This window comes from Glandiceps talaboti, chromosome 3 (genome assembly GCF_964340395.1).
Source record: "Glandiceps talaboti chromosome 3, keGlaTala1.1, whole genome shotgun sequence".
Taxonomy (NCBI): domain Eukaryota; kingdom Metazoa; phylum Hemichordata; class Enteropneusta; family Spengelidae; genus Glandiceps; species Glandiceps talaboti.
In genome coordinates this window covers 29,778,344-29,802,791 of record NC_135551.1, presented here as the reverse complement: position 1 = coordinate 29,802,791, position 24,448 = coordinate 29,778,344, and the positions used below count along the sequence as shown (strand labels likewise).

Sequence of the window (24,448 nt, the reverse complement as noted above, 5' to 3'; positions counted from 1 at the left end):
AATGCACTACTGTGTGTATAATGTACATAATTGTGGCTGTCAATGTCAGTAAATAGTAGTAGCCTGTCTCCGTCTAAATTCTGCTAAGTTCAACAAGATGATGCAATACAGTATATCAGTTGAAGAAATAGAAAACATGTTTCTTCTAGCCAATAACCTCCTCTGGATTGAATTAATTACAGGTTTATTGCATTTTGAATAATTCCAACATGTTAATGATAGGACTGATCCATTTGTATTGTACTTGCATAATACTTTTATGTGAATGACCTTATAAAGTGCCCCTTTCAAAATATTCCCACTCACACCCACGTATAGTGAATTCTTCTAATTTACATATTCATGAGTATGTCGCCTGATGTACATGTTCTGAATGTTAGGGCTTGTGTTGGGCAAACATTTTAAATCAGCTGTCATATTGCCTCAGCTTGTTCTCGCCTTCAACATGTTGGCTTTATTCTGGTGACTATTTTTTATCAACCAAGGCTCATTTTAAACCCTTCTGATTTGAATCATACACAACTCAGACAACAGGAGATAGTAGTTGTCATATTGCACAAAAATAAGACCGGCTTTCAGTACAGTGGTGCTTTTATCTAATATGAGACGTGTGTAGCGTACATTGTACAGTACACAATACTGGTCTTTGAAGCCACAGGGGCAGCTGAGGACGTGAGGCTGGCTGGCCCCTGATATACCCTACCATACACATTGTGGAAAGACTCAGACATTTACAAGCCAGGATAAATTATTTGGAAGATTTGGTGCTTGAATCGAAGGATTCATCAATTTACAGCTGATTGTAGAGACCAACCATGTGTAATTGTTCTCTATTACAGCAAGGACGGTGTTATATCGACGTCTTCCTATCGACGAGTCGACTGGACAATATTACCCAAGTGATGGGATTCCATCCACAATACACGGAACATTTTTACCAAACCCAAAACTTCATGCTTCGGGGAGATGGACCATTACCTTTTGAATATAGACATTACATAGCCATTATGGTAAGTAGGATTTCATTTATTCTGATATTTTAAAGGAAATATCTTCCTGGAAACGAACAATAGCATGTCGGGAAGGGAAATGTCCGTTAGGTGAATGAAGTATGGTATTATGCAAGACTGAGATACCTATACCATGAATGTGTATATCTGACCCACTGACCTTCACCAGCCCACTTCCCGTAAGTCTCCCTTTGTACGGTTTACAGTATACCAGATCGAACCAGATTCATTGCGCTGCTGCGTAAAACACCCAAGTAGAATAGTATTGATAATTTATGATGAAGAACATCTAAGAATTAATGTAATGCAAAATTCTGAAGTTTGCTTAAATTGTTTTCAAAATTTGATGTTGTGTTTTATTAGTATATAATGAATTTAAAAATTACTAAGTTTAGTGTTGAAGTCATAATTTGTAATATTATATTGGGAGATATTAGATTTATCTCATTCTGCCATAAATAGGTTGTTGTTTGTGAGAAATGATGACATACCCTGAGTGAATATTAATGGCTGTTATTATTAACAGCTGATTTAAATACAATACCACTCTTGTTGCCATGGAAATTGACATTTCTATGCCACTTTCATGATGAGAATTTATTGCTGCTCACTGTCTTATCCTTTCCAATTTTTTAAAAACATTTTGTCTTACCCCCTCTTCACTTAGTTTTAGTAACCCAGCACTTAGTTTTAGTAACCCAGTTTAGGTACATCGATGTCAGTTAGTCGTAAAATTGTGATAATTTTAGAACTGGTAAGTAGTAAGTATGACTTGACTTGCCACATTAGAACAAGTTCAATTTACAAGTACTTGTAGGTGAAAATAAGAATGTCATCTCACACTGACCACACAATATTTCTATCAAACCATGTAAGTTACATACAGTAGATCCGTTAATTAATATAAATTGGATGTGCGTCATGTAACAATGTATAGCTATAGCTCTTCCCACATCCCCAGAATCATTAGCATAAACCTGTCCATTGTGTTACTATAATGAATAGCCACAGCTCTACTCCCATTCCCACAAAAATAGCAATCTAATTTGTAAATTGTATATCTACCCTCCTAACCCCCACTCCCCTTGTAAATATGACCCAGGCTACCTATAGGTTGTCAGTACAAGTAGTCTTAGCTCTATTGGTGTGACAAAACTCCCCACCCCCGTGTAAATATGACCTGGGCTACCTGTAGGCTATCAGTACAAGCAGTCTTAGCTGTAGGTGTGACAAAACTCCCCACCCCCTTGTAAATATGACCTGGGCTACCTTTAGGCTGTCAGTACAAGCAGTCTTAGCTCTATAGGTGTGACAAAACTCCCCACCCCTTGTAAATATGACCTGGGCTACCTTTAGACCTGGCCTGTAGGCTGTCAGTACAAGCAGTCTTAGCTCTATAGGTGTGACAAAACTCCCCACCCCCTTGTAAATATGACCTAGGCTACCTATAGGTTGTCAGTACAAGCAGTCTTAGCTGTATAGGTGTGACAAAACTCCCCACCCCCTTGTAAATATGACCTAGGCTACCCATAGGCTGTCAGTACAAGCAGTCTTAGCTGTATAGGTGTGACAAAACTCCCCACCCCCTTGTAAATATGACCTGGGCTACCTGTAGGCTGTCAGTACAAGCAGTCTTAGCTGTATAGGTGTGACAAAACTCCCCACCCCCTTGTAAATATGACCTGGGCTACCTGTAGGCTGTCAGTACAAGCAGTCTTAGCTGTATAGGTGTGACAAAACTCCCCACCCCTTGTAAATATGACCTGGGCTACCTTTAGACCTGGCCTGTAGGCTGTCAGTACAAGCAGTCTTAGCTCTATAGGTGTGACAAAACTCCCCACCCCCTTGTAAATATGACCTAGGCTACCTATAGGTTGTCAGTACAAGCAGTCTTAGCTGTATAGGTGTGACAAAACTCCCCACCCCCTTGTAAATATGACCTAGGCTACCCATAGGCTGTCAGTACAAGCAGTCTTAGCTGTATAGGTGTGACAAAACTCCCCACCCCCTTGTAAATATGACCTGGGCTACCTGTAGGCTGTCAGTACAAGCAGTCTTAGCTGTATAGGTGTGACAAAACTCCCCACCCCCTTGTAAATATGACCTGGGCTACCTTTAGGCCCGGCCTTTAGGCAGTCAGTACAAGCAGTCTTAGCTCTATAGGTGTGACAAAACTCCCCACCCCCTTGTAAATATGACCTGGGCTACCTTTTGGCCCGGCCTTTAGGCAGTCAGTACAAGCAGTCTTAGCTCTATTGGTGTGACAAAACTCCCCACCCCCTTGTAAATATGACCTGGGCTACCTTTAGTCTATCACTATAATAAGTAGTCTTAACTCTAGATATGGTCTTTTCATATAATGTTTATTTTACATGATTGTAAAAATCAATAACTAAATACAACACTAACAATGAGCACATTGTATATAGAACAAACACCTAATGAAGTAGATATTTGTACCCATATAATGATTTATAAAAAGCCACCATTTGTGCTGTGGTCATGGTAATTAGAATATTGTTATTGTTCATACCAATATGTGTATGGTAATCATTCAAATTTAATAGTTATCAGATTCAAATATCAGATTTGTAATGTGTTATTTATATGATATATATTTGCATTATGATTTAGTAAAATATGACATTAAATTTATTGTCATTTTTATGAGGATCATCAAAATTGTGTAGTGGTAGACTTTGAAAGTGTTGAATAAATTTCTGACATATCTTGGCTAGCTGATATTCAGCTGTTAGAAAAGCCTTCCTTGCATAGTATAGTGTAGCCAGGAATTCATGTGGATGGGGATTTTATATTTTGGTTTTCCCTCTCAAAACCAAACTTTAAAATCCCTATCTGTATGGATTCCAGGCTAAGAATAATGCAAAAAGTGTTCCCTGCATATAATAGTGCAAAAAGTGTTCCCTGCATATTATATAATGCTGATATTCTGCCAATAAAAAAGACAGTGTTCCCTGCTTAGTATAGTACAAAAAGTGTTCCCTGCTTAGTAAAGTGCAAAAAGTGTTCCCCAAATATTATAGTACAAAAAGTGTTCCCTGCATATGATATAGTGCTGATATTCTGCGATTAAATTTTTTTTACCTGAATATGATAAAAAATGTCTTCTTAACAGTTAACTGTGTAGATGTGGTAAAATTTAGTTTAGTGTTATCCTTCATTGAATCTCAAGATCTCTCTTCACAATTTGACATCATGTTGACCTCTAGACTAGATAAAATTTAAATTTAACTAATTTAAGACAATAAGAACACAACAAGTCTATAATTATAGTATAACTAGTTTTATTATTGAAATTTATACACTGGACAATTCTTCAACATTTTAATTTCAATTTTGAATAGAGTGTTGTTTAAAATTTCAGAATCAAAAGGGAAGGGTATTGTTTACCTAGAGGGATTATCCAGGTCTTTAACCAGTTTTCTAACTTCAACTTGTAGTTTTTTGTACAAAGAGGATTAATAAACCCTTTTGAATGTTTGAGGAGCTTCAGTAAATGTCACCTATCTGCTACCATATACCCTCCACCACTATGCTGCTACCCACAAACATCAGAGGTCATTCACCTGTCTTAAAAAAAAGACATAAAAGTGAAGTATAAAACCAATGCCAAAAAAGATAAGATGTTGTAATGGGAATCACATAAATATAATTATTAGCGTGGTTTGTTAAGAAAACTATTATCAGTCCAACTGTGAGAGCTTGATTCAAGGAAATTTCAATGCTGAGACTTGACTTGAGTATAACGTAATGATTTAGTTCAAGTCCAAGATTTCTAACAAATCAGCATTTAAAATATATTACATAGAAAAAAGGATAACGTGATAGCAATTGTTCATTTGTCAATTTGAAAATTATACATTTTATATTATATATGTCCATTTATGAAGTAACTTGATAACGGTGTGACTGATGTTTGCAATGCAAGGACTATAGTTTATGCAGTATCTAATAATACTTTGAGGTCTGACCTTACTAATTGTTATAAAATCTTATCAAAACTCTATTGAAGGGGGACTGCAATGTTGTGTGTGTAGTTATCAGAATCCTTGACAAGTACCTGGTAACTTAATCAATTGTTTAACATATAATGTGCCATGGGAATAAACTCTAAACTTTCACTATTACTTTGTTCAAAAAAATTTCAACCTGTTCTCACTTGAAATCACTAAAAAAATGTAAGGTCATTTTAAAAAAAATCTAAGGTCACATACAAATTTTTGATATATAGAAGTCAATAATATCAAAATGTAGTCAGTTTAGAATCCAACATGGTCACCAACTATTCTGTCAACTCAAGATTGACAATTTCCTTGAAAAGAAGATGTTGAACTTCCGAATTTCTGGTATTATTTCAAAATTACCAGGAGGAAGCTTTCATAATGTAAAGTTGAAAGAGAATTGAAGAATTTTGATTTCTAGGGAATTTTGTCCCGGGGGTGGGGGGGGGGTGCATTGTACCCAGAATAAGAACTACTGGTGTAATATATTGGTGATATAGTGACTTTTACATTTATCAGAAGTGGGAATAAAAATAGAATAGACAATTCACAGTCCAACAACCAAATAGATAAAGAGTAGATGAATTTTAATTGTGGTTGTAAAAGTCCAACAACCAAATAGATAAAAGTCGATGAATTTTAATTGTAAGTGTAAAAGTCAAGAAGTTAATGATCCGTAGAGCTACTTAGGACGAAGCTGACGCAGTATTATCAAGATTTGGTGAAATGAATAAATGGATTAAATATCTAGTGGTGTTTACTGTCATGGCAGCTCTGACGTCAATCTTGAAAGCTGTCTTGTTGAAAAACAGACAAACAGCTGATACTGAACGAGTCCTGACTACAAATGATGGGAATATGTCTATCTGTTTTCATGGAATTTGATTAGTTATAACATGAACACTTAATAGAAATGGTTTGTGAAGAGTAGGAAAGCACCTAAATTGTAATGTACAAGACCAATGTGCCCTTTAATGATAACCAAATTTTTTGTTTTGGGTCAAAATGGTAAAACTGGCATTTCTTGTGAGTCACCATACAGTAAGAGATATGGGAACACTAAATTTTGGTGTATCACTAGAAATTGTGTGTGTCAGTAGCATATCAAATTGGCTTAGGGGGCACACTGGTCATCACATAGTAAGAGATAGGGGAACACCAAATTTTGGTGTATCACTAGAAATTGTATGTGTCAGTGACACGTCAAATTGGCTTAGAGGGCACACTTTATAAGACCGTCTTCTTCTCATATTACAGGAGGTGTGTCTAGTTTGGATCAGGATTAAAATTTAGATGTGAAAAACAGTTTTCTTGTAGGATGTAGAAAAAAGCTTAATAATCCAAATACCAGTACAAGAACCAGGGATTGAAACCTGGGCCTTTAGACCTTCACAACAAAGAATGCCAAATTTTATTGTGTTTAACAGAAGGTAGATAATTCTAAGAAATGAAATAACTTAAGAAAAAAAGAAAATTTATTGGCAAAACACAAATAACCGAGTTGAATAATTATTTTAATTTGATAATAATAGTAATTTTTATTCCCAACAATAACAGTAGTAATTACAAATTACAAATACATTTACCAGATAAACCAGATAAATATGTATATCAATAGCTAACGGGAAAGGGGGAATGGAAATAATTGTCAAGCAACTAATCTAGTCCAGCCCCTATATTATCTTACTAGTCTTCATGTCATGTGGTTAAGACAGTTGAAATTTGATTTATAAAATTATAAAAACTAAGTAACTTTTAAGAAATTTATATAGACAGGCACACCTTGACATAATTAAGTAATTCCTATTTCAAATAATTTTAATATTCTTTTTAACTCAAACACCTTCCGTCATATTTTCGTTTCTTTATTTTATGTAACAAGAATATTTTTGAGCAATTATGGAAATTTTTAAGATCTAGACAAAATATTTCGGGGGAAAAATCTCTGAATTGCTTGTTTATGTATCTTTTATGATTTAATTAATTCCTGAGTGAACGATAAAACTTAAGATATTCTATTCTGTGTGTCAAAGGTACAATTAGCAATTACATATATGTCAGTATTTATGAGGTATTTTGATAATATCTCAAAAATAAAGAACTGATTGAAGCATTTTTATAAAGTAAGTAAAAAACCACCTATGGTTGGCCTTCGAGTACATACAACATCATATCACCTACCCACACTTGTCAACATTTAAATACTGGCTATTTTACATTTTGAATGTGTTTGTCACTAGGGAAATATGACTTGAAGGACTTGGCAAAAGGATCAATTTTTAAAAGATGTATGTATGACAGAAAATATAGTGAATTAAAGTAGAATCATTATTCAACATGACTGGTATAAAAATTCAATTAAAAATATTAAAATTTATGGTTTTTTTGTCATTAATTTATTTTAATTAGAGCATTTTAATTACATTGTTTATTGTGAATTGACCAGAGAATTCTTTGCTTTTAGGAAGATTATAGAAAATGTATTTTTAAGCTCAGAAAAAAACCCATTGATCATAGAATTTGTTTAATTAATTTTTATATTTTGCGTTTATCTAGGGATATATCATTTTTCATTTCTGTTGGCAAATGTTCAGATATTTGAAGTAAAAAATGACTAAATAGAATACTTGTCCAAGGCTTGAAATTAACTTTTTTCCTTGGTAGTCCCAGTGGCTACCAATTTCAGACATCGGTAGCCCAAGGATGGTGACAAATAGTCTCATATTCCTGATCTGAAAACAGAGTTGCTCTATTGGAAATACATGTATGTGTGTTATGAAAATAATATCTGTAAATCTTACATCTTTGAAACCATGCGTAATCTGTGGTAGCCTGAGTGGGCTACCAGCTGCAAATTATTCTAGCCCCATGACAAGAATTGGTTGTCTTTGGATACAGGGCTACTGTTAATTTCAAGCCCTGCTTGTAACAAATTGAAAAACCTAAAGTTCCTAAATTATCGATCATTTGATACTATAGTTACCAACACTTCTAGTGTATAATGTGTATGTGATATGGTGAGAATATTTGGACCCCTTAACTTCTTAATTCTAACACGTAGATATTGCTTACCATCAATTCCAGTTCATCATTTACTGATTGTGGTACAGTAAGTTTATTTGGACCCCTTAACTTCTTATTCGTAACACACATATGTTGCTTACCATTGATTCCAGTACATCATTTATTGATTGTGGTACAGTGAGTTTATTTGGATCCCTTAACTTCTTATTCCTAACACACATATGTTGCATGCCATTGATTCCAGTTCATCATTTACTGATTGTGGTACAGTGAGTTTATTTGGACCCCTTAACTTCTTATTCGTAACACGCATATGTTGCTTACCATTGATTCCAGTACATCATTTATTGATTGTGGTACAGTGAGTTTATTTGGACCCCTTAACTTCTTATTCGTAACACACATATGTTGCATGCCATTGATTCCAGTTCATCATTTATTGATTGTGGTACAGTGAGTTTATTTGGACCCCTTAACTTCTTATTCGTAATCAATTACCGATTACAATCCAGTCAGTTTATTTAGACTCCTTAACTTCTCATTCATAATCAATTACCGATTACAATCCAGTCAGTTTATATGGTGTCCACAGCATGCATAAGTCATGACATGAGCTTATAGTTGATTTCACATTCAAATTCCAGTACATCAATTACTGATTACAATCCAGTCAGTTTATTTAGACTCCTTAACTTCAGAATTCTCAGAAGAGACATTAGGGCAATCAGTAATATATACAGACATATAGCATACACAAATGGTCATACCCCAGGGCATTTTATTCATTTCATTGACAGGTCAGTAGAAACCTGAGTCAAATTTCTGCCCTAGTCAATATGAAATGAAACAATATGATATAATAGAGCAAAGGTCCCAAAGTGTCGATATTTAATACATATCTGTTTGTACGATCCTCGGCATTAATGATCTCTGTAACTTTTCCCCTTAGGAGATATGTTGTCCTAGTAATTGATTTAAAAATTTCGCTATCATAATTTGTCATGTATATGATTTATCAAATGACAAGAACAATTTTATTTTTAGGTATACAGTAATATGTCAGCTTGAATGTTTGAGTAGTTCCGCACCATGAGTGGGCGTTATTGAGAAGTGTGAATTAAATTGAATATAAAGGTAGAAATAAAAAAAACTGTTAAAAATAATTAATAAACTAAATAAATAAATAAATGAATTAATAATAAATAAACCAATGAATAATAGATAAACTGTAGAATATAAATTTTTATTATACATGATACATAGTATTTCTGTTACATGCATTGTTATTTTTTTTGTGCACTGTCAAACCACCAGTGATATTCTCTACTCTACTCTACTCTATATAAAGTAATATTTGGGGAGATATACTTGCTTTTTACAAAGTATAGAGGCAAAGTATGGAAGCAAATTCAAAAAGAAGTAACATGTCACGATTATTTCACCAAGACTTCAGAAATCCCCTCCTTCCCCCACCCTGTGCAGTTGTTACTTTGACCATTTAAAAGTCAAACTATACTTTGCAAACCTACTTTTTATTGTGAATTGTTTCTTTTGACATGAATGTGTCAATAATAACTGTGTTCGAAGTGATAAATAGAGTTGAAAGTCATTCTAGTTTTGCTGTTAACTAGAGTTAACATATTCTCGGTCTTTTGTTCATGTCATTACTTGAATGCGGGCTTGATAATGTTAAGTTATTGTTTACGGTTTAGGAACTTTTTCTACTGTTTTATAACACATTATAATGGCTTTTGTTCTATAGAGCATGCTATAATCACATGTACCTGCATGGTCACCTGATGCATGTTTGTGACAGTGTATAGTATCACACCTACTGTTCAATACACCAATTGTTCAGAGTGTATAGATATGCATGATACAGGCATGGGTCAAAATTTAATTAATGCAATATAATTAGTGCAAATATCAGACTCTAAAAATATGCCAGCGGTCAAGAAAGAGCTTGTGTGTCAAAATGAAACCGAAATGGAATAAAATTCTGCTCTGTTTTAAATAAATGTAAAACATTACATAAATCTTGACAAGTAATGCAACATTATGTAGAGGAAAGGATGATAGGCCAGGATAGTCACACATTGATAAATATACTTTGAATATGTCGATTTTGATTAAAATAAAAATACTGACTGTTTTAAGATGAAAACTGTACGAAAAGTGATATGGTATGTGAATTTTATATGCAGAAATGAACATTGTCATGTAATTGGCTATAAAACATATTATTGTATATTGATGAATACTGCATGAATATTCTATAGAATCAAATGAAAATAATTCTTTGGTTTTGGTTACCCAACCCCACCTTGTTTTCAATGCCGACCCTAAACTTTTTTTTTTTACGAATTTGAGAAAATATTATATAATCATGAAAATTGTGAAGTCTTGCAAGAAATAGTGGATGAGGAAACTGACATCAATTTAAAAAAGACAATATAAAACTGTTCTTCCAATCTGTAATGGTTGTTCATCTGATGAGAAGAAACCAATAACACAGAGACCATATGGAAAAGAACAGAAAACATAACTACCTGAACTAGACACTCACATATAAAAAAAAAATGAAATAAAAAAATCTACCTACCCCACCTATTCTAAACTTGAGCATAATCAGAACTACACAATTTTTTTATTAGGCCTTGCCTTATTAAGCAGAAACAAGAACTATATTTGTAGATCTTTCAGGCAATGAATCCATACACATTGTTCAAAATTATTTCACAGATGACATATTAAATACAGTATATATATTTTACATTGTCTCAATATCATGTACTTATTGTAATGTTAGTAAGATATGTATTGCAAAACACTATCAATATTTGATGTTGTGAAATGACATCCATGTTATCTCAAATATCTTGACAGCATACATCTTGAAATGTCAAAGAGCATAGTGTGAAATGTGGTGAATAAAAGTGATTATGAAAATAGATCCAATATGCTGGGATTGTACTTACTGTCAAATGCTAGTAATATACATGACTTAAAACATACAGAAAAGAGCCTTGGTAGATTTTATCCACTCAGCGCTAACAAAAACACGGTTATAATAAATGGATCTGATTGTGGCTTTTCTTACATGTTTGCTTCCATCAGTGCCAACATTTAGAATACATTACTGATCTCTTGAATAGTGAATAACCTTACAAGATGCTGTATTCGTACACAATCAATGCACTTAATGGTATTGGTGCATTTCTGTTAGTTGATTTGTATACAGAGATATAAGGATTCTATGAATGATCTAAACTACGCAAGTGAATGAATGATTGTGTCTGTTTGTCTTGCTTCTGTAATGCTACCACCCCTGTGTTTTCTATATGGAAATGCTCACTTTGTAGATATACAGATATTGTTCTGTTTTTGTTTATCCAAACTTGTGCAATTTCTTGACCTATTTTGCATAATAAATATTAAACTAAACTTACATAGCCATACTTTTGCCGATACTACAAGCCGGATGGATACCATCAAATTGTTCACCACCTGGCAATAACAATATACCTATCAATGTAAAGTATCTGATGGAATCTAGTACAGAATTCTATTTTCCATGATAATTAAGATAGATATACCTTTAAAAATGACAGCTTGAAACAGAGTGCAGTTTAAACATCACTTCCAATTTACTAGCTTTGTATCAGCCTGACATTAACACTGAGCTAGTCTGTTGTTAAGGGCTGGTGCAGGCATTAACCCTTTCAGTGGCTAATGCCACATACTGGTGAGGTGTTAGTTTCAACCTGGAGCTAGCACTGAACTAGCCTGATGCAGGCATTAACCCTTCCAGTTGCTAACACATACTGGTGAGGTGATAGTGCTAACCCAGAGTTAGCACTGAGCAAGCCTGGTGTTAACATAAGGCTGGTGCAAATATTCACCTTTCAAGTTGGTAATGCATGCTGATGAGTACATGCTAGCACCTGTTGTCAGAAAGCTATTCTTGAGCTGTTTTGTAATCACAAATTCAAGGCAGAACCTTATTGTCAATGGCAACTCTGATCAACTAAACTTGTGAAAACTTAAAAGTGAGCGACATAGTGCATGTAATTTAGATTAATGCACTCAATATGTTTGATTTCTTGTTTTATACACACAATATTATTCTTATCTTGTCCATCTCCTATTTTACAGGCAGCAGCTAGACACCGATGTTTACACATCATACGACTTCAAGAGACTGAATTTTTGCTGCAAGGCGGAGACCCAGAGTGGTTAAAAGGTCTGCAGCACATTCCACAGAAACTTCAGCATTTAAACGACCTTAACAAAAAGCTGGCACATCGGCCGTGGCTTGTAACCAAAGATGATATGCAGGTAAGATAAAAAAATACCCATGATTCTTTGCAGTTGTCATTAATCTATGCTAATTTTATTCAGAAAGGATTCCGCCCACAGTCTTCTGATTTGAATAAATGACATATGTGTCATTATTTTTCAATCTGTTGACCAGGGTATAATATGCTAGACCAATTTTCAGATTGATTTTCTAAAAAATTATAGACAAATATTTTTGAGAGTTTGTATAATAGCAACGCTTTTTAGCTCTTAAAATTAGCGTAGCTACTATGGAGAATTATTAATAAAAGATCAGGTTTTTCTCTGAAAACTAAATGTAGCTTTTTAGTCTGTATATGTATTTGCTTCATGTAAATGCAAAGATTGGTTGTTATGTATGTCACTAGACTAATTATGTTGTCACAGGTTTTCAAATATCTCAAATAAAGACTTGACATTAGGCCTAATTAAAAATAAATGTGTGGTTCTGATTACGGTCAATTTTAGAATAGATGGGGTAGGTAGATTTTTTATTTTATTTTATTATATTTTTTTTTTCATTTGTGAAGTGTCTAGTTCAGGTTTTCCATTGTTTTCCATATGGTCTCTGTGTTATTTATTTCTTCGTATCAGATGTACAGCCATTACAGATTGGAAGAACAGTTTTATATTGTCTTTTTAAGTTGGTGTCAGTTTCCGCATCCACTATTTCTCATGAGAATTCATAATTCTTTGCGATTTTATTATTTTTTTCTCGAATACGTAAAAAAAAGTTTAAGGTCGGCAGTGAAAAACTAGGTGGGGTTGGGTAACCGGAACCTAACAATTTTTTAGGCCTTATTAGTAGAACGTGTTCGTATCTTGATTGGTATTGTGTTAGTGGATATAAAACATCAGTAGAAAAAATTGACAAAATTTACAAGATCTATCATCTGTTTGTAACGAAATCAAATTTCTATTCACATTTTCTGTAGCATGTATCAGAAACACTTCTTCCTGTACTCATTAGCAGCCCAAAGAAACTGAAAACAAAATAGTAAAATCATATATGTAAAGTTCTGTATTATAGTGCAAGTTATAACGGGATAATATGTGTCATTACTGATAAATCACTAATTGGATCAACTTTCTTATTTCATGGATTATTAATCTACCATCTTGTAGTCGTAAACAGCTGAATGCAAATGTAAATTATTCATCAAGATTTTAAAGTGAATTTCCTGCAATATGCATCGAACCGTCAAGTGTTTGTCGATGTACCCCGGTATACTTATTACTGACAACATATCTTATAAATATAAGTGTTTTCTAGTACCTGATGACTAGTGATTGAAAAATTAACAACCCATTTACAAGAATCCAAGACTTTAATAAATGATAAACCAGTCAAATTTGTCAATATGTATAGAATTATATTTATATTATAATCAATTTAAGTATTACGTGCCTTGAAAGCATGAGAAAAAGAGGCCAAATAGTGAAATATATATAACCATGCGTAGATTAATCTTAATGGCTAGGCTAAAGGGTACGAGTGTGGAGTGTAGCAGCTAAAATTTCAACTATTTGTATCAGCAATTATGAATGCATATTATTAATAATGATGTGTCCCAAAATATGATAATTCAGGTAATTATGCTTTTCACTCTGAAATTATTTTCATAATTTTTAGCAAAAACTCATCTCTTAAAATTTATCAACAGTATCGTTGTTTAGAGTAACTTGTCTACCTTTAATACCTTACCTTCCAATTTATGGAATTATGACTGGATAGTATTGATTATGTGTCCAAAAATATGATAATTCAGATACGTTTATGTACTTTTCACTTTTTCACCGTTTTCAGCCAAAATCTCACAAGAATTAAATGCAAATAATAAAGAACTACTTATTTATCTAATTCCCCATGTACCATGTAAACTTGACATTTGAACCAAGCACTGTAAATGGTTACACTTACAGTAACCATTTACAGTGAAAACTACTTTCCTTAGGAATAAAATATATTTTGCATATAAAATTATAAATTCAAAACTTTAAAGTTCAGACATGCATTACTGGATCACCATGCAAAATCTGCACAAAATTTATTCATTTTTATTCAAATTTATTGAAAAGTTTGTAGGAAAAATACCTAATTAAGATGTACTTGATATGTGTTGTTATTCAAAATATTAATTTATACTTATGAGACATGATGTAAAAACTAAATTTAAAAGTTTTGGGGTTTTCCCAAGGTACCATGCCAAATCAAACAGTAGTGTAGTCCAATAACCAATAGTATCAGACTGTACTTATCTCCTATTCAGTACAGAGTTAAATCAACCTTTAACCGGTAACTGTGTATTCACCCCTAAAATGTATAAAGAATACTGTTGTTGTTAGAGGAGTAACTACGTGCACTTTTACCTATGACACAATCCAATGTTTTGTGCACTATGTCTTGATTGATGAGGAAAAAATGTAAAATACGTAACACTGTAGTCAGATGTTTTTTGGCGCTAGATTTATTGTATCGGAGTATGCGCAAAAGGTTTTTTCCCCCATGGAAAGTCCCACTAATATACTTTATGAGTTGTCATATATTCAGCTGTTTGTGAAATGTGTCGTCAACAATTGCACCGAATACAATTTACCAACAGGATAAGATATTTACAAGTAGTGTCAACTTTCTCCTTGCATGGTCTGCCAAAGTGTACCTGACACGTCCTGAATTACCAATCTGCCAAAATTTTCATGCACCAACATAAATATGACTACAGTACAATGTTTGATCACTGCGACCTGGTTAGAACAAGAATGTGGATGTATATATAAAAATAAGAGATGAGGACGGAATGAATGCAACATGATAAATCTCTTCACTGAAAATGGAACAGTGGTACAGTAGAAAATCCAACTCCGCACTTGTTGGTAGTTCCTTTACTTATATCAAATTTTCCCTATTCTGCCTCAAAGATTTTAAAACTGTGGCAGTGCCCAAAAAGCTTGAATTGGAAATTGTTCAATTTCCCTTTCCCTTTCCAGGTTTTAAGCTATAAGTTACAAACATACAGGATTGGAATTCTCCCACATTTCCTCTACTTATATCAAATTTTCCCTATTCTGCTTCCATGATTTTAAAACCGTGCCCAAAAAACTTGAATTGGAAATTGTTGTGTATTTCCACAGTTTTTAACGATAAGTATTACAGAAATACATGATTTGAATTCTCCCAGATTTACTTCATCGTCTTTCCCTGCAATCGTTACCTAGCAAGTGTTAGCAAGATAAGTATGTGATAACAAATTAATTTGAATTCAGTGAAATATACACTTTTAAGTCATGGTATGTATACTTGAGAGTTATGATACAGTACAGTGGTATTCATAATATTCCTTACAGAAATAGATATAGAGAGAGTTTTGAAATTTTTATCTCAGACCTTGGTGAATATTTCATATTGTATGTCTTATAAATAACAATCTTATCACGTCAGAGAAACATCACAAGATACAAATCGATATTGCAATCTGTTCCACACCTATCCTATTGAAGAATCTTCACAGTAGAGCAGATAAAGTGGTTATCATTATAACTGATACATTTTATAATTAGATGCTATTCCCAAATATTTTTCTTCTTTCAGCCAAGGAAAATACTCAAGACCTAAGGGGCCTTGTCACTACTTGTCTAGCACCTCTTAGTGACAACCCTTAGGTCGTGAGTATTTTCTGGCTGAATGAAGAAAAATATTGGGGAATAATATAATCATACCATCGTCAGCAAGTAATGGCAATTTTGAGTGTTTTGACTCATTTTGAACACGGCAGAAACACTGATGTAGACACACATTGTCGCGACATAGAACAACCAGTATATATTCCATATTTTTTGTTGAACCTGGCTGATGCATGGTACAATATATCTAATTTTTCTCCTTTCTTTCTCACATTTCAGAAACTTCTTCGAGGAAAAGATAACTGGTCATTATCAGAACTGGTGCATGCTATAGTACTGCTATCACATTTCCATGCGATATGTAGCTTTGCGTATGGCTGTGGTGTCAATCCAGAGGTAGACTCTGATGGAGGTTTCACCATGCGGCCACCCTCCGTCAACGAAACTGCCGAAGCTAAAGACACAAATTGTCAGAATTCTGCTGAAACCAATCATGAACATCTTGTAAGTAATAACGTAGACCAAATATTAAACAATGTGTGTCATGTTTTTGTTATACTGTGCTGCAAAATAATGTGCTGTTGTAATTCCATATATGTACAGTGGCAAGATTTTTCAGAACAGTTACTCAACAGAAGTCTCGCAAAGTTATCACATGGCATATGCTTACATCAGTAGTCACACACAGCATGATAACAAAGTTATCACATGGCATATGCTCACATCCAGTATGATAACAAGTTTATCACATGCCATGTGCTTACTGCTTAGTCACACAGTGTGATAACAAGGCAATATATAGGTTATTACATTCCAATGGATATTCAAATGTGATAAGGTATATGATGATTTGACGTACAAGAAGTTGAATAATATCTTTAAAGGTAGGGTAATCATGTCATCTTTTTCCTATTTCAATGTGATCTGATGGCTTTCTATTGAGTAGTTCGGTATTATTAAAACTCTACAGCAGTGGCATAACCACATATAATATGGATTATGGTAATTCGTACAAAATAGCAATTTCTGATGTACAATAGTGCCAATTATTGAAATGCTTCCAAGCTTTGTTAGGAAACAGATTAAAATGAAATTGCTCAAAGTCATATCTTGTCAGAATCCTTAGTATGATATATAGAAGATTTACCATTACCTGTATCATTAACTGGTCATTAATAAAGTCATCCTATCTGAGTACACGGATGTTGCCATTGACAACGTAGTCTCATATAGTTATGATGTCACCGTCTTTGACAGGTGAGGGCAACCAATCAGTGCAGCAGATTTAGACAGACACTTAGCATGCTGACTTAGATTGATGAGTTTAAGGGTGGGTGGCATTAAATACAGGGTAACAGTTCCATCTGTATGTGGGTCAATAGACGGTCACTGGCTTGCAGTCAACTCTCTATCACCTTACTAGTTTAGGTGTTAAATATTTATGTAGATCATCGACAAACACACTACTTGCTGATTTGTGACAGTTACCCGTTTGCCGTGCACTCCTTAAGGACGATCACACAATGTCGCACAAGCTCAATATAAAGTGAAGTTCAATCATTAGATTAGAAGGGGAGGGGGTCTGGCATCAATGTGATTGCTGAACTTCATTTTCACACTTCTAACCAAATTTTGACAGAAAAGTTCACTCCTTCAATGATAACAGCTTTTGTATTTACTACTGAGATGTTGATAAGTTGATAAAAAAATTACTGCTGATGAGAGATATGCTGCTAGGTTTCAAATAGTATTTAATATGTTTACAATCATGTTTTTACATTACATCGATCCTAGTGGTGTGACCGATACAGTTCTCATCATAGTTTACATCATATATAAATGTTTGATGTTGCACTTGTGAGTGTTTGCTTAGGGTGAGGGGGTTTTGACCTAAATGAACAATGTTTGTTTGTTGAGCTCTGCAACATTGTGTGATCATCTCTTTTGAATATGAGGTCACTGTCTCAATTGCTAAATATCCATTTTGTTAGATGACAAACAGACAACTTTCTTGTTTGTGATCAATGTTCACTGATTTAATTCACAAATAAAAAAGTGTTTAGGACCGTCATCAGTTTAGTACATTAATGATAATTATATTGTTGAAGAACTAGGTTTGCCATATTTATTTCATCTTATTCAAAAACACTGTATTTCAATTTATTCACCCCAGGCCTATCTTCTCCAGTCTACACAAAAACAATGTGTCAGCTTGTTTCAACTTGCTTGCTGCAAAACAAGACGAGACAAAATAAAATGGAAAGTTTTCACACATTTAGATCAGTTTTGTCTCGGATAGCGTGTACTGTCTTGTTTTCATATTTCAAACCCTAGTGAGATATTATCCTATAAGGTCAACTATGCAATTTGTATGCAGTCACTCAGTACAATTTATTATAAGGTTAGCACTTTATGTCCTGTCTATGTCCTCTGACTTTTAATGGGAGTAGATTACATGTATCCCGTTTGAATATCTAGAACTTTCCATAGAAGGTACAATTTGTAAAATTAGATTGACGCCTTGCTTGTATTTAGGAAAGCAAATATTCTGCCTATAACTTGAATAGGTATTTCTGCCTGAAACTGTGTGAATAGAAATAAAACAATGTACAAATTATATCAACATTGGATTTAAAATGGGATTTTCTAAAACTACTGAAATCCACATAGGAACACTCCTATAGCTAGCCTAGTCTAGTCTGAAATCCACATAGGAACACTCGTACAGCTAGCCTAGTCTAGTCTGAAATCCACATACGAACACTCCTACAGCTAGCCTTCACATGTAGAAAGCTGTATGCATGTAGTGGATATCTTCATCTTACCATCAGCCATAACATTCATTCATATCAGATCCTTCTATTTATTAAAATCTTAAAAATTTCATTGAAAATATTCCACAAAAACCGGAAATTTGGATTCATACAGGATTTAAATCTTTCTGAACAATGGTTTAGTGTGTAATGTAAACTATGGACAGATATTTCATCCAACACAATACTTACATTGTTCATTGAATCACAAATCCTTGCTAAAAAGGAGAGAGAAAAGGTGGATGTAAAGGCAGCATTTGTTGCCATGGAGACAGAATTAGATGTAGTCAAGTTTGGGCAGATACTTTAACTAATTCACCACTTGTAATTGTTAGTAAATTACAAGCCTTTCGATACAGAGTGCTACTTGATCTATAAAAACTACAAATTGTTGCAAAAAAAAGGATAGTATTTAATGTATGCAGTAAAATTTAACAAAACAGGTACTTGCAGTTCTTCATAAATTCACAAATGTCGTAACAAAAAAGCACCCTTTGATGTGTATAAAAGCTGCAAAGTGTTGCCAGAGAGATGATATTTGATAAATGCAGTGAATCCAGACAGATAAAAGTACAGTACACAGCTAATACAGCACTTGTAATGGTTTCTCAAATCCTCAAGCTTTGCCACAAAAAACCTCTTGACATACAAATGACTACGAATTGTTGCCATAGAGATTTCGTAGGTATGGATAATAAATGACTTGGTGGGTAGGGAAAGTGTATCCAAAATGAGGCTGAGTAATGGCCTCCAAGTCATCAATCATCTGTGCCAGACTACTTGTACAGAGTAGACACAATTTACATGTCTGAGTGTATGCACGGTGACGTGATTCAACAGTTATGATGTCATCATATCAAAATTATGTATTGAATTCCATGTATTAAGTCATATCAAAACTAGATATTGAATGCCATGTATTATGATGTCATCATATCAAAATTAGATATTGAATTTCATGTATTATGTCATCATTTCAAAATTGGATATTGAATGCCATGTATTAAGTCATATCAAAATTAGATATTGAATGCCATGTACATTTGTATTATGATATTAATTCAAATTAGATATTGAATGCCTTGTATTATGATGTCATCATATCAAAATTAGATATTGAATGCCATGTATTATGATGTAATCATATCAAAATTAGATATTGAATGCCTTGTATTATAATGTAATCATATCAAAATTAGATATTGAATGCCATGTATTATGATGTTAATTCAAAATTTGATATTGTACCTGACATGATCCACAGTTCTGATGTATTTCATATCAAAATAAGATATTGATTGTAGCATGTACATATTTTCTATCATTCCAGTTTAGTAATTTGTCCACAAAAAAATTTGATTGAAAATGCAATTTTTTATCATGGTTGAAGTTATCAGGGTAGGATTACAGGTAAAGTATTAAATGGTGAAATATTGATATCAATCATATTGGAAGTAAAGCTTTTAAAAGGCTTGTTGGAACAAAATACATCACTTATGGAGAAATATTTTGAATAGCCATTAAATGAGTTGTTGGAATAAAATACATCACTTTATGAGGGATAACTAGGATAGCCTTCCAAGACTTGTAGGAACAAAATACAACCAGACTATGAGTGGAGGTGTAAATTGTAATGATACCGTATAGGAACTAGACTGTGAGTGGAGGTGTAAATTGTAATGATACCGTATAGAAACTAGACTGTGAGTGGAGGTGTAAATTGTAATGATACCGTATAGGAACTAGTCTAATATGGGCAATACATAAGTGACATTATGAACAGTCTACAGACATCAGGAATAGGAAATGACACACTATACAGTGACAAGTCACACTATTAAAATAATATGACAAGTGTATATGTCACTAATGGAAGACATGTCTGATCATTATATTGTGTTCAAATTCAAACTAATTTTGTCAAATTGTAAGAACAATTTGGATTATATAGTCTTACAGAACAATTTTGCAATATGTCTCGGCTGTATGACCTGATGACCTGTGACCTGTGACACCATGTATAGGTCAAACTTGGCATTTACCTGCTATGTTATAAGACATATAAGAAGAGTGACTGCAACAGACACTAGGGAGGCTTTTAATGTTGTGACAAATACCTGTAAACAGCCTGCTAAAGTGGGCAATATAACTTTGTATTACATTAATATTAAATTTGTGTACCTGTGACGTCTGGCTAGTCAGCCAAGTTGTAAGATTCTAAGAAGAGTGAATGCAACAGACACAAAGGAGGCTTTTACGTCATGTGTACATGTAATGTTGTGGCAAATACCTGTAAACAGCTTGATAGAGTGGGGTAATATAGCTGTGGCTTGCATTAATATTTGTACATGTCTGGCTAGTTAAAGTCATATATATATGGTATACCAATATTGATTTGACACAGTCCCCTGGCTAGGTCATGTTAATGTGTTGGTACATTGCAAATACACAGTATGCCACGAGTCTATTAATTTCATTGGTGGTCTTAAATGTAAAGTTTATAGTGCAGTTTTGACCTACTTAGATGAACGTAGGCCTCTAGTCTAACACTTCATAGCATCCATGTTATTACCTAGATTTATAGGGTTGGCCAGCTGCCTGACAACATTGGTATTTGTCCTTGTTATTTATGCCAGGATTTATGTTCCCTTTAGATTCCTTGTCATAATGTTGTTCTTCTATTTTGCCCTAAGTTTTTACATTGTAAGTGTTTTTCACACATAATAGGAATTGATGGCATGTAGGTTTACAGAAAATGACATAAACTAACATGAACCCCATCATTACATAAACCTGTAATCTCAAGATTTGTGATACATAACATGTAACTTGAAATTCTTCACTTTATATGAATATTACCAGTGGTCCTACCAGGTGTGTGGTTTACTAGCTCTCACTCTTAAACTTTAAGTCAGCGTTTCTCAACATGTAAACTCAACTATGAATAGATAAAATTCCTTCTCCTTGTGAGCATCTATTCCACAACCTTTGATGAAAAAAATTGATAGAAGTACTCTCGTATTATAACTGTCACTTTTTCAAAACAAAATAAGTATAATAATAATAATATCTTTATTGTCCATGTGATACTTGGGTATGTAAACACATCAGAAAAGAAAAAAACTTAACAATAAGTTGACCTGCTTGTTCTATTTTGACCCTCCAGCGTGTTCTATTTTGACCCTCTAGCTTGTTCTATTTTGACCCTCTAGCTTGTTCTATTTTGACCCTCTCGCTTGTTTTATTTTGACCCTCTACCTTGTTCTATTTTGACCCTCTAGCATGTTCTATTTTGACCCTCTAGTTTGTTCTATTTTGACCCTCTAGTTTGTTCTATTTTGACCCTCTAGTTTGTTCTATTTTGACCCTCTAGTTTGTTCTATTTTGACCCTCTAGTTTGTTCTATTTTGACCCTCTAGTTTGTTCTATTTTGACCCTCTAGCATGAGTCGAAATGCTATTCAGGTACCGAGAATTGATTTGCAGCATTTTAGCTATAAAGGGCGAGCACAACGAAGTAGGCCAACATACCCAAGTTTCCCAGTCACCAAAACTGACAAGATCCCAAGATATAGCAATCTATGGCGGTATTACCTGATAACAACAACACCATCCACCCCCACCCCGCATTACCATTACTGTGAAACCCCAATCATAGCAAAAACATAGTCAAAACCTCGTTAAATCATTTTAAATCATTGTAACGTTCCCATTTTTATAAAATAGTGTTTTACCTTTGTTGAGACAATGTTTCTGCACTACTTTTTTTTTTTTTTTTTTTTTTTTAATTAAGTTTTTACCTTTTTCAGCCATACTTGTAATTTTTTTCCTGTGCAGTACCTTTTGATTTATTTGAAATCTGAAGCACCTATGAGCACTGTCGTGGATATATGGCGCTATATAAATGTTTATTATTATTATATTGTTATTATTATTCCCTTCAAAATAATGGAAAATTAGCCTCTAATATGACGACTTTTGTTTGATGTGACAGGAACTGGACAGTCCAGAGGGTGGTGTGGAAGAACTTGTACAGAAGATGAAGAGACTAGAAGAATCAGAAGCTGAGGAACCTACACAAGAAGAGATGGTCAAGAGATTTGAAAGAATAGAAAAACAAAGTGTTGAATGTAAGTGATTATCAGATTTGGCAACTTTTCTTTTCCCCACTACTGCACCGCTAGTCTGAAAGATTCAGATTGTGCCATTGCTGTGTCACACATTGCTGTTGCTCCTTATACCAATATGGAATAACAACTACATTTGTACAATGTTTCTGTGTAATGATCCATTTATGCAATGAGAAAGATGTGTAGGAAATAACAAAAATAGCGAAATGGATAGATAAAACTGTTGAAAATGTAGTATTCAACAGTTTACAGAAATTGAGTTATTCCTCATTATATTCTGGTCTTTTATGATAATAAGTACCGTATTTGTAAAATATAAATTATTACACATTATCTTAGGAAATGTATTCCTTAGACACTATAATCTGTATTATCTAGTTATGTAGTGGGTGTTGATGGCTATGGGCATTTCAATGACGATTTATATGGTCTATTTTATATTAAATGAGAACTAAGGAATTCTCTTATCAAAGGTTACTGCTAGTAATAGCCATCCATTACAGAAGATAAAGTGTTTTCAGTGATTAGTGGCATATTTAGTTGCATTTGTGTATTGACAAATATATTTCTCAACTGGAAAAAAAATGATAAAAGTAACTAAGTTCTATGGCTATCCCACCCTACCAACCTTCATCCTAACACCCCACCCCCCACCCCCCACCCCTCCACCCCCGGTAAAGTACATGTTTACCTATATTCAATTGTTTGGGTGATACAAAGTGTGAAAAGAATGTTTTTAGAGGGGTGAGTAAAGCAGTTTACTTCCCATGCCAATATCATCTTATCTCACCAAACTTGAGATAAATTTGTTTAGCTTTCTCTGTAACCCCGACCTCACCAAACCCTGAGATAAGATTATTTAGCTTTCTCTGTAAGCCCTACCTCACCAAACTTGAGATAGAGTTAAGAAAGCCTTCCATGGGTGATATTAATTATTATATCGTAGGTTAAAGTTTGATAGGAATAATGAACATGACAATAAAGTGATTTATTTGAAAGTCAGTGTGTAGTATCCTGCCAAACAACTTCATGGACAGATTTTATTTTGATCCTCTCATAAAATGTGTTGGCAGTGTTGTCACCAAAATACTGTAAAAAAGTTTAAATGCGGTGACTTGGAATAGAAACATCAGACACATGTATGATGACATTTAAAATGCAAATTGTGAATTTCAGTTTAGAATCGGTTGTAAAGATGATCCCTACAAGGGCTGTCAAATTGTGAATTTCAGTTTAGAATCGGTTGTAAAGGTGGGTCCCTACAAGGGCTGTCAAAGAACAAAACATTGAATTACAGAGAGAGATTTGTTAAAGTAGAAATCTTGTTATTCAGCCATGGAGATGTTAAAATCCCTTTCAGTAGGTATAGTGTGTGACGTAAAATAGAGTCTGAAGAAGGTGTTAGTTATGGTATCAGGTGGCAACTGTGTTTTAGTATAAAACAAGTATTTTTTATAGTAGTCTGCACCGAGAACAAGAAATCACCATTTT

The 24,448-nt window shown here is 33.8% G+C and overlaps 1 protein-coding gene across 3 annotated transcripts in view; it reads left to right on the top strand.

Moving 5' to 3' along the window:
- The window catches only part of LOC144432591 (sestrin-1-like), a 112,803-nt gene that overhangs the window by 77,682 nt on the left and 10,673 nt on the right, over positions 1–24,448 (top strand). For all 3 annotated transcript variants that reach the window (XM_078120837.1, XM_078120839.1, XM_078120838.1), the window contains exons 5-8: positions 840–1,010; positions 12,212–12,394; positions 16,295–16,519; positions 22,822–22,957. In XM_078120837.1, coding sequence (XP_077976963.1) covers positions 840–1,010; positions 12,212–12,394; positions 16,295–16,519; positions 22,822–22,957 — 715 coding nt within the window. The remainder of the gene's footprint in view (positions 1–839; positions 1,011–12,211; positions 12,395–16,294; positions 16,520–22,821; positions 22,958–24,448) is intronic.